Raw genomic sequence first — 14,929 nt, forward strand, 5'->3', positions numbered from 1 at the left:
TAGCACTTAAATTCTGCAAAAAAAATGGTGGCATTAAATCAAGGTTCAACTGTATATAGGGTGATTCGGAATTCGTGGGACAAACTTTAAGGGGTGATAGAACATGTCTAAACAATCATTTTTCATCATGGAATGTGTGGTTGAATATGAAAGGTTGAGGTGCAAATGTTGTAATAAAACAAATTTGTGACACTAATTTGACTACGAGTTCCCCAAAAGTTTCAATGGGAATCACGTACACAATGCTGAGGAGATACGATAGCAATAAGAAATTAAGAGACAAGAGACAGGTGACACGTAAGATGGGCTCGCAGTCAATCGGAGCAAAAATTGTAGTGTTTGAGTAGTTTTGAGTTTCAATGCAAAAATGGGCTTATTTCATTATATTGGAACCACATCAACCCTCAGATATGAATAGGTTTTTAGTTTCCATTGGCAAAAGGACCATCAAGGTTATGTTGCCCCAACCAATGACTTGTGGTGAATTTTGTGTTACCAAGGACGAATTATGAGACCTATCACATTGCTGCTCCCTTGGATGAATGATAGCACATACAAATTCATCGGAAAAATAATTTGCTCCCGGTGAAATGCTCTATTGTACTCTCTAAAAACCAATATCTAACGTCTTTGCTAATGCTATTCGACCACACACACATTCAACGACCAAAAATGCTTGTTTAGGTGTCTTATATCACCTATTATAAAAATTATCCCATGAATTCAGAACCATCTTATATATAAATGTGAAAGTATATCTGTTCTTTATACAAATCTACAGTTTTAGAAAGATCGTCGCCAAATTTGGCATATATATCAAACAGGACTGGGATTGAACTGCAGGCTACTTTAAAAGTTCATCAGAGCTGGGCAAAAAACCGTCCGGCAACAATGGTTCCTGGGCCCCAACAGTCACTGTCCAAATGTTTACTTTAGCTACCATGGTTCCCTAATCATGCGTTCCAGATATGCACATGCCTTAACAATAGTGTGTCATTTCTTTTATGCTGACAGTATTATGTATAACAGTTCATTCCTTTATAATGGCTTGCCACTTTTTTAACCCTCTTAGTAATCGAAGAAAACCCGTGCAGCATTGGGTATTATGGCTAGTTCTTGTATAAATTAAAGATATTATCTTTTTATTATCAGACATTAATTTTGTTCAAATTAGGCTCAACATAGTACCTCCAGTTACCAACACTCATTCTCACACCTGCCTGGCAATTATATGGCTCTCACTGGCAGTTATATATATGTATATAAATGTGTATAAATGTGTATTTCTCTTTCCTCTATTCAAGTTCTTCATGAATATCATGTCCACCACACACGTGCGTACTCATATTGTCGTAATCATGTTGCTCACCGAATAAGGTGCTAAGCAAGATGGCACGGGTGATCCCTAATTGTATATATTCCCCCACACAATACTTCTATTTTGTATATTTTCATTAAATCCATCGGAGCGAGTGAATTCAACCCAATAAAACTGATGCTGGCTTCTAGTCTGCAAGTTATCAAACCCATTTGCTCACCAATAAGGTGTTAAGCGAGATGACTCGCTCCAATGGATTATTTTATTTCACAATAAGATTCTCATTTCTTTTTCTTTTTGTACCCTGTGTATATAACATGGCAAGTGTAAGATAACAGATGAGATGGCATGGGCTCAATTACTTTTAAAACATACCTTCATCCTAATATGTGTACATTCATCCGTCTTAACTAAACCCGAAACTTTTCTCCAACTCCCAATCCCATCTCGTCTGCAATTACCACAAAATTTGTTAATCGCAACAATACCCAATTGTCCGGGGAAAATATGTTGTAAAAATTTTGTATTTTCTTCTTTTTTTTTTGACACAAAATAAAGTGTTCCAGACTCTGCCACGAAGCTGGGCTGGAAGAGATCTCGGCAACAAAATAAGTCCAGTGGCAAAGTTCTGGCGTTCATTCATTCAGCAGTCATACAGCTGCATACTAACCAGACCCAGCTCCATGACTGTTCCGTTTCCTTAATTATAAAAATAGTGCTCAAGGAACATTTTTTTTTATTTTGCCTTCACAGACTTGAAGACACTACTCGTGGCAGTGTGTAATGCAGTAAAATCTCTTACAGTAAAGAAAACTGTGCAAGAAAACATTTTTGACTATGCATATATAGAGGAGATATCGCTTAAGAATAAAAGTTTTTGACACATGAAAAAGGTAAAACCAAATGCAATCAAGCAACTACATATGGTTTCAAAAAGAGCCTATTTTGAAAGAGATAAGGATTTAATACATGTAAGTACAATAGAACCTCTCTTATCTGGCTTAACTGAGACAGACGATCAGCCAGTTAAGCGAAAATCTGGGTAAACAAGGAAAATATTAAATTGCATTATGCATATCATCACGTTATAATGAAGACCTTGTACATCAATTTTTTTTTTTTGAAAAAGATTTTTTGACAGTTTGGATTGAGAACATTAATCTCCTCTATTACCACTTTTGAAAAAAAGAATCAGCAATGATCGGAAAAAAAATTACCCCCACTTTTGTGTGTTACTCAATGGGACATCCTGTCATTTATTTGCGTTTCCTGTAAAGTTGGGAATTTTTGATGTAATGAGGTTTTCATTATAAGGTAACAATATTGAATCTGTTAGGGTAGTTTGTAAGAAAATATTAAATATTGCACAAATAACTTTTCATACATTTTGCACAGTGGCAGCTCAAGTAAGGATGCACGGGAACTTCACTATAACCACTCAGCCACCACAGCGGCGGCCTGCAAACTGAGAAGAACACAACCTTTTTGTCATAAACCCTGACATAAAACATCAAAAGAGGATTCTAAAAGTTGATTCATAAAAAGATCCAGATTAAAAAAGAGCTGGATAAGGGAGGTTCTACTGAAAAATAAATACTTTAATTAATTCTTGATACTTTTCAATCACACCTCGCACACACATGTACATACATAGTCCAACATACATATATTTAATCATGCAATATAAACTACACAAATAAAAATCACAAGATTCTTATTTTTTATACCTTGCAATGCTCTATGACTGAGCACTTACAATCAATTTAAATGAAAACTGTACATCAGCAAACACAGCTCTGCATCCATGAAAAAAAAATTTAAACTGGCAAAAATATTTTTAATACACAAATTTGAATAAACTCTGGTGATAATTTTATTGCAGTACCTATAAAAATATAACTTGCGGACAAAATATAAATTTAGTACGAAAGATAATAATGGGGGGGGGGGAAGGTGACAATGATGATAATATACATGATTCTCGATAATGAAATCATAACCCCTTTTCTGGGAAATCACAATTTTTGTTTTGAACAAAAATACTTTCGTAGGAAGAGAAAGCTGAACACATTCACAAGTCAACGTTTTTCAGATTTGAATCTGATGTCGAGATGATTTCTTTTCGTTCTGGAATTAGCTTTCCAATAGGCTTCATGGACTTCTGTGAAATTATGAGAAAATAATATTCAATAACACAAATTTTTTTATCCCTCAAATAAGCATAATGAAAATGTGTAAAATCTGATCATTTGAAGGTGCTTGAACTGAAAACCTTGCTGTGAAAAATATCTTTTGTAATTATTTCATTAATTTCTATTAATTTTAATCATCAAATATTATAAATAAATTACTCATAATATCCTGTATTTTCATGATTGCAATATGACTGTACGAATAAAAAAAGAATAAAGTAACTTTGTTTTTTAAAAGAAACTGAATAACATTTTGATTGCCCATATAGATTTTAAAGCAGCAGTTAACATGCAAAGGGAATTTAGCCCCAATGATTTTTAAGGTGTAGGTATTTGAACCCTTTTACATTTATTGCCCCTTGAAATTTGTTGAGAAAACGATGAATAATACAGAAAACTGTTGAATAAATTAAATGAAAATTACTTAAAGAAAAATCAAAAAAGATCTACAAATAGATATAATCCAGTTTATCAAGTGCCAAAACCAAATGAAACATTGTATAAAAAGAGCTTTTCCTTCATTGCAAAATTTTTGCTCTGAAAATCAATTTAATAATAATAAAAACATAAAACATGTGATTTTTCACTCTCAGATGCATAGATAATGAAACCATTTAGATGAATGTATTGAAAGAGTATATAAAAACAATATTGAACTGAGTAAAAGTAAAGAGAAACTGAGTAAAAGTAAAGATAATAAAAAAGAGAAATGATGTGTGATTATATTGTACTGGCTTCATGATAAGCAACTTAATTGTGAACATTATTCAGATATATACATAAACGAAAATACATTTGAACACATATCTATGTTTGTATTCGTGTAACACATGTTTGTATTCATGTAGTTCAGCTGCAAATTACTTTAAGTGGCTGGAGACACATTTGCAGATCATTTGAGCGGCATGCTTTGAGATCACTTGAGTGGCGCGCAGCATACAGGCATGGGCGGATATACGGGGCGTGGGGGCAATGCCCCCCATCGTCAAAGGTGGAGTTGACTGATCTAATGTATATATATATGTATATACGAATTGACATCATCATCATGCCCCCCCAGACTTCCAAGTTTATATCCACCTATGCACACAGCTCACCTAATGGTCTGCAATACATTAACACTTTAAGTGGCCAGATGCATTTTTAATAGATTATTTTGGTGATGCTCTTGACACATTTTCAGACAACTCAAGTGGCCTGCTGTGCACTTTCAGACCATCCAAGTGACTTGTGGCACATTTCCAGATGATGCAATTGCTCATGGCACATTTCCAGATAGCTCAAATGGCCCATGGCACACTTTCAGACCACCTGAATGCCTCGTGGCACACATTTCACCTTAACTCAACCTTTTGAAGAGTGTGGGGCCACTTCATTGATTTGAAAACGTACCATGGGCCACTTAATTAAGGGATCTAGAACAGCATCGCAAGTTATTTGTGTGATCTGTAAATGTGCCCCGGGTGACCCAAGTAATCTGGGAATGTGGCGCTAGTCACTTAAGTGATCTGGAAAGTTGCCTCAGGCTACTTAATTGAAGCAAGAAGTGTCATGAGACACTTAATTTACTTGTAAGTGTACCAGGGCCACTTGAGGCAGGCCACATTTAGGCCATGGGTTGAGCACACGTGTGCTTTAAAGCAATGGTTCTAAACCGGTGCTCTGCAGAGCCCCTCCGAGGCAGCTCGAGAAAAGTAAAAAAAAACCCAGTAAATTAAAAAAAAAATTTCAATAATATAAATAAATCAGTAACTTTGATGAATAAATGAAAAATAGGCTTACGAGGCTCTGCCATAGAAATTATATACCAGAAAGGCCTCTACAAGTCGAAAAAGATTGAGAACTGCTGCTTTAAAATAAGGGGCCGTTTAAGTATTACGTAAGCAAATTTTTAGCTCTTTTTGACCCCCCTTTGTCAGCAAAAGTCTGCAAAACTCTAACCCTCCCCCATCAACAAAATTTCATCAGCGCTCTGCAAAAATGTCTTTTTTTTAATGCAAAAAATATTTTTTAAAAGAATTAAAATTTCAAAAGAAAATACCTTTATATATGTTATCAATTTCTGTTAATTTCAATGATATTTGAAGGCTAGAAACTCAAATTATTTTTTAATTAATTGCAACCCACCCTTTAAGCCACATGGGTAACTCTTGACCCGCAGACCAAATGTGGCCCTGGGGGTTATGATGTGGCCCGTCCCTCTCAAACCTAATTTTGTAAAAATGAACTAAGGGGCACATTTACAGATCGCTTAAGTGATCTGTGGCACAATTCAGGACCAATTAAGCAATCCATGGCACATTTAGAGTTCCCTTGAGTGACATGTGGCACAGCTTTAGAGTACTGGTGCGGCCACCAGTGCTGTTCTACATAACCCAAGTAATCTGTGGTACATTCCCGAATTACTTAAGTGAACTGCGGCATAATCATGGATCACTTGTATGACGCACGGCACAGGTCCAGAGCACTTAAGCAGCCAGCGGCACATTTCCAGATCACTTGGATCTGCTAAGCATTTAGAGATCACTAAAGTGCCTCTGTAGGGACTTATCAATAGGAAGAACGTTAGTTCAGGTACCCACAAACTAAGAAAGGTTTTACTTGTTTTTTGCACACAGAGTAAGATGCCATTAAGAATATTTCATATTTTTATGAAGGGTTGGTTAATGACATCATCAACCAAAATCACCATCCAAACCCCCCCCCCCCCCCCCGTCATCAAAAGTCAGCAAATCAGAACTCCTATCTATGCTGACATAATACTTGAATGAACCCCTAACATAAAGGCACCCGAAAGTTATTTTTGGAAGGTTAAAAGAAAATGGATTCAGCGAGCGGCTAATCTGTTCATCTCCCCCCCCCCCAAAACCAGACGTGGTTTGGGCTCTGTCCCGTAAAGGGATGAACGCTCGTTACAAGATCCCGTCTCTCACGGAATCTCTCTTGTGCGTGGGGCAGAGCCTGTTCTTCTTTTTTTAGCCTTTTTATTTATGGCAACTGATCTGCGAAACAAATTTGCTTTCCCCACTGTACGTTTTAGCACTGACAAGGGTCAGCAACGAAAAGATACACTTGTCGTCGTCGTCGTCCCTTACTCCACAGTGGAACTGAAATTTTTTTTCATTTTTTCCTCCTCTTTTTCAGAAGCGAGTTGTGATGTGAATAAAATACGTCAAAAAGGGAGGAAAAGTAACAACATTTTGCAGTTTCTCAGAATTTTCTTAGTGAGATATTGGCTGTAAACAAAAGAAGGGAGGGATAAAATAGTATAGGAGGGATAAAATAGTAGAAGAGATCTGGAAGTAATAAGAAGAATAAATAGGAAGAAATTAAAAAAGCCACAAAAGTGGGAAAATAGGAGAAAATTTCTAGAAAGTAGAAAAAATAGGAACGCTGCAAGGCCTGATATTGTTATGATATTTAATGTAAAGGTATAGAACTTTAGCGCTTAACACTTGCCACTACATGTATGCATTATTTTCCTTGAATAACATACCGAGTAAAATTATTTTCCAACCAAAATCCATAAAATCAGCATTGCATGTTTATAATTACAACATATCAATAAATATATATATAAATTTGTTTCTGATGCAAGATGGGAAAAAACCAATTTCTGATCATCCTGAAGTTAGTGAACTAATAAATAAAAGAGTACACAAAGAGACTCACCCTTTCTTGACTGTACTTGATCATTTCCTCTCTAAGCTTATTAATTATGGACAAATTTGGCTTGTTTGCACATGCTTTACTCTGGAGCTCTGTTATCCTTTGTTCCTCTAACTGTATTTTTATGAACATATGCAAACACATAAAAACTGAATGAGTGAAAATTAGATGCATGAAAAAAAGTGTATGCCAAACAGTAAAGCAGATAAAAATTAATAAGGAAATTTATATCTGCAGAATACTTCAAGTTTTACTCTCATAAAACTTTATTTAAATAATCAAAAGCATATTCCCAAAACATGGTACAATTCATTGTTCTTATGTTTTGCAACAGATTGAAAAAGCCTTGAAGTGTTGCTTAAAAGCTATAGACAATTTAATTCAAATAACAGTTGAAAAATCAGCCCCCAAAACAAAATATGCTAAAAACTATGGCATACATCACATAAAAATCTTAAGAAAAGAACTTTTTTGTGTAGAAAACACTATTATTGGAATTCTTATCACAGAATATTTTCAGTCAGCTGGAGGTTCATTGCAAAACATTCAGCTTTGGGGAAACTCAGTGAATTCATGCTTTCTACCTAAAGCATTATATAGCATAGCTTATTCAACACCGTCAAACCGAAAGATACCCAGGCCACATCGCCATATGGCAATATCGGCTCATTGTCCACACGGACTGGATACCTCTGGCAATTTATTCATAAAAAAAGCATACATTACAAAATATACATTACAATCATAACAACTATAAAATCATAATCTAAGTGTAAAATCAATTGCGAGATCACAAATCTACGTATACAATCGGAAATCAAACATATAATCCAATATATTCCATTTTAAATCTTAAATTGAATATAAAGTCCTAAATCACGTATTGAAATCAATAATAAATCAGATAAAATTCATAATCGATTTCATCCTCAATTTAAATCGTTTGATTTCCATGACATTATACTGGTCTTGTGCTATCAGTCAGTCTTCTTTGTAGTTGATCAGTTTCTTTTTTCTTTGTGAGCGGCAATGTGGTGCAGTTTGTACTTGTGCTATAGGCTGATAAGGCATCTGTGGGATCACTTTGTCTTCATTGTCTTCTATCCATTTAATTATTTTCTTGACTTTATTTATTCTACTTTTGTTTTTAAAAATCTCTCTGATCCAGAGTGTGGCATTTTCAGCAGCGGGCACAGCCATGTGACACCAAAATTTGTGACACATATATTTAGTAAAATTTGTGTATTATTTTAGATTTTGATTTAAAATACAGTGATCTCACTTATGCATCAGTGCAAGGAAACAAGAAAAAAAGATGCATAAATGAAATAAACATAAGTGAATATCATCATTTACCTATAGCTTTGACCAGGAATATAGAAAATCTTATAACTGAGAGAAGTATAATAAGTGAGTCACCGTACTAGTAAATATAATTAAAAAAAACCATGATTTATGATCTCAGTGATATATAGACTACTTGTTCAATTAATATGAGCTGGTTTGTTTTTTTTTATTCACTCTGATATGCAGAATCTCGTAAGATTCAAGGATTCAAAGCATCAACCAAACTGTGCAAACAGCATAGAAAATATAATTTGAGGAAAAATTTTATAATTTTCTTATTCAAATGCATCAAAGATTGAAAATAATGTTTTTCCCCTCTCAAAAAAAAAAAAAAAAAAAAAAAAAAAAAAAAAAAAAAAAAAAAAAAAAAAAACACACACACAACAACAATCAGCCAGGAAAGGACAAATTCATACAGGTTATGTATAAGAATTACCTTTTTCTCCCGTACAGTCTGACGAGATCCAGCTCCATACATTCTTAACAAAGAGCCCCATGATGTTATCTGAGGATGCAGTTTCTGTGATACAAAAAAGCCTAATCAATATCTAACCTTGATCATGATTCATGAAATCAAAATATGGAAAGTTTGCCACAAGTATGCATAATGTGATAAATCTAAATATTTCTTTATTCATACACGTGTTCAACTTATTGCATGCATGAATTACTTAATTAAAAAGTCATTGACTATTTCATTTAGATTTCAAAACAGTGTATTTTACTTTTTTCAAATTTCAGAAAAGTCAAATTTAACCTTTTACCAGACAAATTCAGATTTTTGAATTGATTTTCATAATTTTTTCCTCTAATTTCCCCATCTGATCCTTCAGCTTAGAAATATGAACCAAAAAATATTTATGGAAAAAATTTCTGTATGTTTTCTGGATTTACTCATGTCCATAGAAACAACATTAAAATTTAAAAAAAAAATTCATTCCTGTTTAGAAATAGATGATTTAAACAATTCAAATTTATGGCATAGGTGCTGAAAAATTAATCAGTTTTTTGTTTTGCAAATCAAGTTTAGAATCTCACACATTCAGGGAAAAAAATAAAGTGCTTTCTTTCATGAATGAAAAATATTTTTTTTCTAATTAATAAAACTGATGTTCTCAATAGGAAACATTGGCCAATAAAAGGTTAATACAGTGAAACCTTGTTATGCAGTCGAATCCCATTATAACAAACTTCAACAGACTGCAGAAATCACTTCGCTATAACGAAATTTCATTATAAAGGAATTCCAGGTTTTTGCATTGTACCTATGGAAACTTATCTGGCGTATTAGAAAAAGTGTTCATTAAAACGAGATTTTCGCTATATCGGTATTTGTTGAAATGGGATTCGACTGCATACAGTCTATGCTTATTATAACGACCATTCCATTATAATGACTGGTAGGATGGGTCCCAAATATTTCCGTCATGTAATTTTTATCCAATATAACAACAGGAAATATCATTCAATCCATTACAATGACCGAATTTGCCCTCCCCCCACTCCCGTTTTTTTCAAAGAAATTGACAAAATCATTCGTTGAATGGGTTTGACCTTGACATTTGATGCTTAGATAAGAAAGGGTATGAAACAAAGATGGTTTAAAGATAAACCTGGTGGTTAACTAGCACCATAATTGGAAATTTTGCTTACTCCATTCTGTTTTGTTTTCTTATATGGTGGCTCACTCCCACTCTGCACGTGATTGGTTTTTTTAATTATTTTTTTTATCTTATTCTAAATTTCACTGAACGATTTTATTTGATTTACAAATAGGAGAATGTAGAGGTAAGTGAACTTATTTTACTACATGTAGTAAAAATAAATGTAGATTTTGGCCACAATATAGTATTTTTGTAAGTGCATATTGTATTATGTATTTAAATTTTGTTTTTTTACAAATTCTTATTGGAATATTGTAACAAAATCAAATAATTTTTCCATCAATATAATACATAATTTTCTGAAGAAGCTAAACTTTATGATTCTTTTGAAGTGTTCAATATAACATCTGTTTTTCTTGGAACCAAAGGGATTGTTATAACGAGCATTGACTGTATATAACAATACTCGATATAATGATAAATCTCTCATCAATAATATTTTTCAAATCTTGTTTGGAATTGTTTATAGTGCAGTGTTAAACTGCTTGGTATAACGATATCCTCTACTACAATAAATTTCTCTATAACAATACTTTTTGAGGATATCTTGAAAAAGTTAGTTTTCCTTTCATTTCACTAACAATTTTCTTCAATATATTCTTAAATTTCTCACCAGTTTCTGCTCTTTCGAGGGTTTTTAATAATATTTATATTTTGCACTATCTAGCCTCTGAAAGTATTAATGAAGTTATTGAGAAGCTACTATTTTTTATGCAGTATGCAAAAGTGTTGTGCGAGAAAATACTTTACAGGATTAATGTAATGATGTAATTAACTATAATCTATTTTACTGCTAACTGAATTTTATTTAAAAGCTAATCAATTAGAATTTTTTGGTGAGAAAATTATATTTATTTATTTTATCCATGTCACAAACAACCTTGATTCAGAAGAGATGCCAACAGATAAATTTGGTGAAGCCTGATTTCAATGGTTCCTTTTGATAAAACAATAACCCCCACTATGACATTTTTTCTTGGTTGGGTTGGCAGTGTATCATTATATCAAGGTTTTGCTGTATATGGTTTGTTTTCACCTTCCGTATAAAAGTTAAAAAATTGTACTGTAGGTAATTTCAAATTCAAACAGTAGATAATTTTGACAAAAAATAATAACTGCATATTATAACACACATTAAGCATTTCAAAAATTTCATAAATCTCCCATCATGCTAGTAAATAATTACACCAAAAACATGATACAGTGAAACCTGTGTATAACAATGCTATAACAATAATGTCTATAACAATATTTTCACTGGCTCAGGCAGAATTCCTATTCAATAGGAAATAGTGCAAATGCTCAAATTGTCTACAACGATAAACTGTCTGTAACAATATTTTTTCTAGGTCCCTAGAGTATTGCTATAGACAGGTTTTATTGAACTTAAAATTTTTGCTTTCTATATCCTTTTTATGAAAATTATATAACACTAGCTATAATACCCGGCGTTGCCCGGGGTTTTCTTCAATGAGGATTTTTGGATCACGTGATATCTCCCTCTTTGTTTGAGGAACATAAAAACCGTGTCTAACTTAACCAATATGGCGACTTCCTGCACGACTCATGAAATAAACAAATCTAGATTTAAAGTAACATAGAAATGAAATTTTTTTTTTCTTTTTCAAGAGGTGCTAAGTATTTTGATTCCTCACCTCCCTGAACTTCAAGTTATCCATCTGCCTGTTTCAGCTTCCAAAAATGCTTAATTAAAGTTGTGGAATTTCTTCTATGTACTTCATGGGTCCATAATTAATTTCAAAACATCCTAATCTATATGAATTTATGCAGTTGAATATCAAAAGACATTTTCATTTTCGAGCTTGAGAAGATATAAATAAAAAGTTCAAATCAATGTCATTGCTCGGATATCCAACTCAAAAGTAGATCCGCGGATAATTACTTCATATTTAATTTTTTAGGCTTCTTATACCTCTAAGCAAACTCAATATTTTAAAAATCGAGAATTCAACAATTTTTTAAATTATTGAAGTGACAGAAAACCCCACAAAATTTCCGCGTTTCTACAGTAAAATCGGTAGTTTTAACATTGATTTCTATGAGTATCACCCTTTTCCTGACCCTCAAAGCGATGCTGATGATGAGTCTTTTATGACGTCTATTCAAAAAATCTCATTACTGAGAGTATTTAAAATGTGGCAAACCTAATAAAGGCATAAATTATTATACATATACTAACAGTATTAGAGAAGTTACAAACCATTGTAAAGGCATATACACGTCTGAAACGCATTGTTAGGGAATCATGGTAACCAAAGTAAACGTTCTGAAAGTGATTGTTGAGACTCAAAAACCATTGTTGCCCAACAGTTTTTTGCCCATTTGGGGTATTTGCCCTGCTTTGATGAAATTTTGAAGTAGCCTATCGTTCAAGTCAGGTCCCATTTGGTATATATACAAAATTTGGCGACGATCGATCTAAAATTGTAGATTTGTATAGAGAACACACACGCACGAGCGCGCACACACAGACAGAAAATCAATTTTATATATATATAGATTATGTGAATATGTTTTTCAGCAGTTTATGTCAATAGCATTCTGAATAGAAAATCGTAAGCACAAACCTGGAGAATAGCTTGTGAAGCTCTTTGTTTACCATCTCTTTTGTTTTTACAGATAACCTGGAATGAGATAATATGAGAAAAATAGAGTAAAAAAAAGTAAGATACATAGGACATGTGACACTATGAATTTTGAGAAAAAGTATGGTGAACTAACCGAAGCATTATGTTTCCCAACAGATATCGTGAATTCATTTTTCTGATGCTTTAGGTTCTTCATTGAGAATTGGACATTTGTATTGCCCATCCCATAATTCCTAGAAACAAAAAATTTTGTTTACCAACATAAGAAAGGGTAGTTCCATGGGTCCACAAATAATACAATTTCTCTCTCAAGATAAATCACAATATTATTTTATTTAAAACAAGATAAAACAAAAATGCAAACAACTTAAAGTAGTATGTATATAAAAACCTTTTCAGACACTCAAGAAGAACTTGGTAGGGGTAAGGCTGTCCTGCTTTAACACACAATTCACATATTCTGGGATCTTCTATACGGACTTGGTCAAAGAACTAGAAAGATAAATTTCATTTATAATGATATAAGTAACATAGAATCATACAGGGGGAAAAAGTTCATGAGACCAAATCATTCTCTGAGACTATATTAAAAATTCTTGTTAATATGTATCTTAGGATCTAATTCTTTTTTTTTAACATATTGATTTGATTAAGATTTGATTCCTTTATATAACCATGAAAGTAGCAGCTCATTGGTACAACTTTGTCACTGAGAGTAAGAATATATACAAAGGAATTGGAACCAAAAAACTCTAGCCTAAACGTACAGTGAAACAGCTATATAACGATGCTCAAGAGAAACATATCTTTATCAATTGAATATATTGTGACTAGAGAAAAATATTGTTAATCTGGCAATTTTTGTTTATAGAGGGCATTGTTATATAAGATTTTTACTGTATGATATACATTTTTTTTCCTTCTTTATCCTAAATTAATTTTACAAATTAATGTGCAATATCAATTTTTGATATGTTTACCATGATAGTAATTAATTAGGCCAATTTCTAATCTTTTTACAATTTGAAGTTTTGTCTTCAGTTTATAGCTCCCATTTCTTAAATATATTTAACCAGTTTGTAGAACTTTTTTTGTGATTTTGAGAGCTCTGATATTACATAATTTCCTATAAAAAAAAGCAGCCACTTATATAGCTTCAATAGTTAATTGTCAGCTTTTGCAGCTATTTCAAAGCTGCAGCTTTTTTTTTGTTCTGATTCTCCAGCGTGTAGGGATTCTAATTTATTCTTTAGCATCTCTCTTACTGTTCAAAAATTAAATTTGTACTCCAGACTAACATTTAATGTTTCCTTGTATTATAAAAACTGTCAAAGAAAACTTGTGAATAGTAAGTTATATGCACAACATTTCACTTTATTTTGAGATGTCAGTGTTGTTTTTTTTCCATTATTGAACGAAAATTATATGCAGCTAATGAAATAACACAAAGCTGCAATGTTTCTATATGAAAACTTTTTTCTTCTCTTTTGGTTACTTTTCTTTAGCGAGGCTTATTTACCACAAATTGATATTTTATTAATTTTTTACCACCTTTTTATATTATAAAAGAATAACATATAAAGTTTAAAAATACAAGTAATTTCTCCTGGGAGAAGAAAGTTGTCTATGTTGGGGAAAACATCAAGATAAACCACCAATGTTTTTACATTTCACATATGTACAGTATAAATGTTTCCAAAAGTCTGTCTTTTTGGACATTTTCTCGAATTTCTAGAAAAATACTGAACAAATCGCTCTGAAATTTAGGTCATATATATATACACCGTCTTAGTATCTGCCATTTTCAGTGAAAATTTAGTCACAGAGCATTTAGGGGGCTGACAAAATATTAAATAGAAAAAAAATGTTTTGATTAACTCGGTATCAGAAAAAGCTGCAAATGACGTAACTTCAATAGAATATTGTATTAACTTTGTGTAATTTTTCCTGAACATTTTCATGAAAAATAGCCCAATATATTCATAAAAATATAAATGTTTTCTATAAAAATTCCAGTTTTTATTGCATGATTTTTGTGTTTATAACATGTCGAGTTTTCAACTAATTTTTTTTACAAAATTTACAGAAAACACGATGCTAGAAGTATTTTTAGTAAATGATTACTAATTG

General features: G+C 32.6%; 1 protein-coding gene across 1 annotated transcript in view; it reads right to left on the bottom strand.

Moving 5' to 3' along the window:
• Window positions 1-1,862: 1,862 nt before the first annotated feature.
• pasha (microprocessor complex subunit partner of drosha) overlaps window positions 1,863-14,929 on the bottom strand; it is a 31,847-nt gene continuing 18,780 nt past the window's right edge. Inside the window, exons 13-18 of the mRNA XM_089235908.1 lie at window positions 13,191-13,291; window positions 12,933-13,032; window positions 12,779-12,835; window positions 8,963-9,046; window positions 7,183-7,293; window positions 1,863-3,479 (exon numbers count right to left, since the gene is read on the bottom strand). Coding sequence (XP_089092034.1) covers window positions 3,390-3,479; window positions 7,183-7,293; window positions 8,963-9,046; window positions 12,779-12,835; window positions 12,933-13,032; window positions 13,191-13,291 — 543 coding nt within the window. The 3' untranslated portion in view covers window positions 1,863-3,389. The remainder of the gene's footprint in view (window positions 3,480-7,182; window positions 7,294-8,962; window positions 9,047-12,778; window positions 12,836-12,932; window positions 13,033-13,190; window positions 13,292-14,929) is intronic.

Source organism: Pholcus phalangioides, unplaced genomic scaffold (assembly GCF_987345545.1).
Source record: "Pholcus phalangioides strain wild (caught in Gottingen) unplaced genomic scaffold, Ppha-v1.0 ptg000009l_1, whole genome shotgun sequence".
In the NCBI taxonomy this organism is placed as follows: Eukaryota; Metazoa; Arthropoda; class Arachnida; order Araneae; family Pholcidae; genus Pholcus; species Pholcus phalangioides.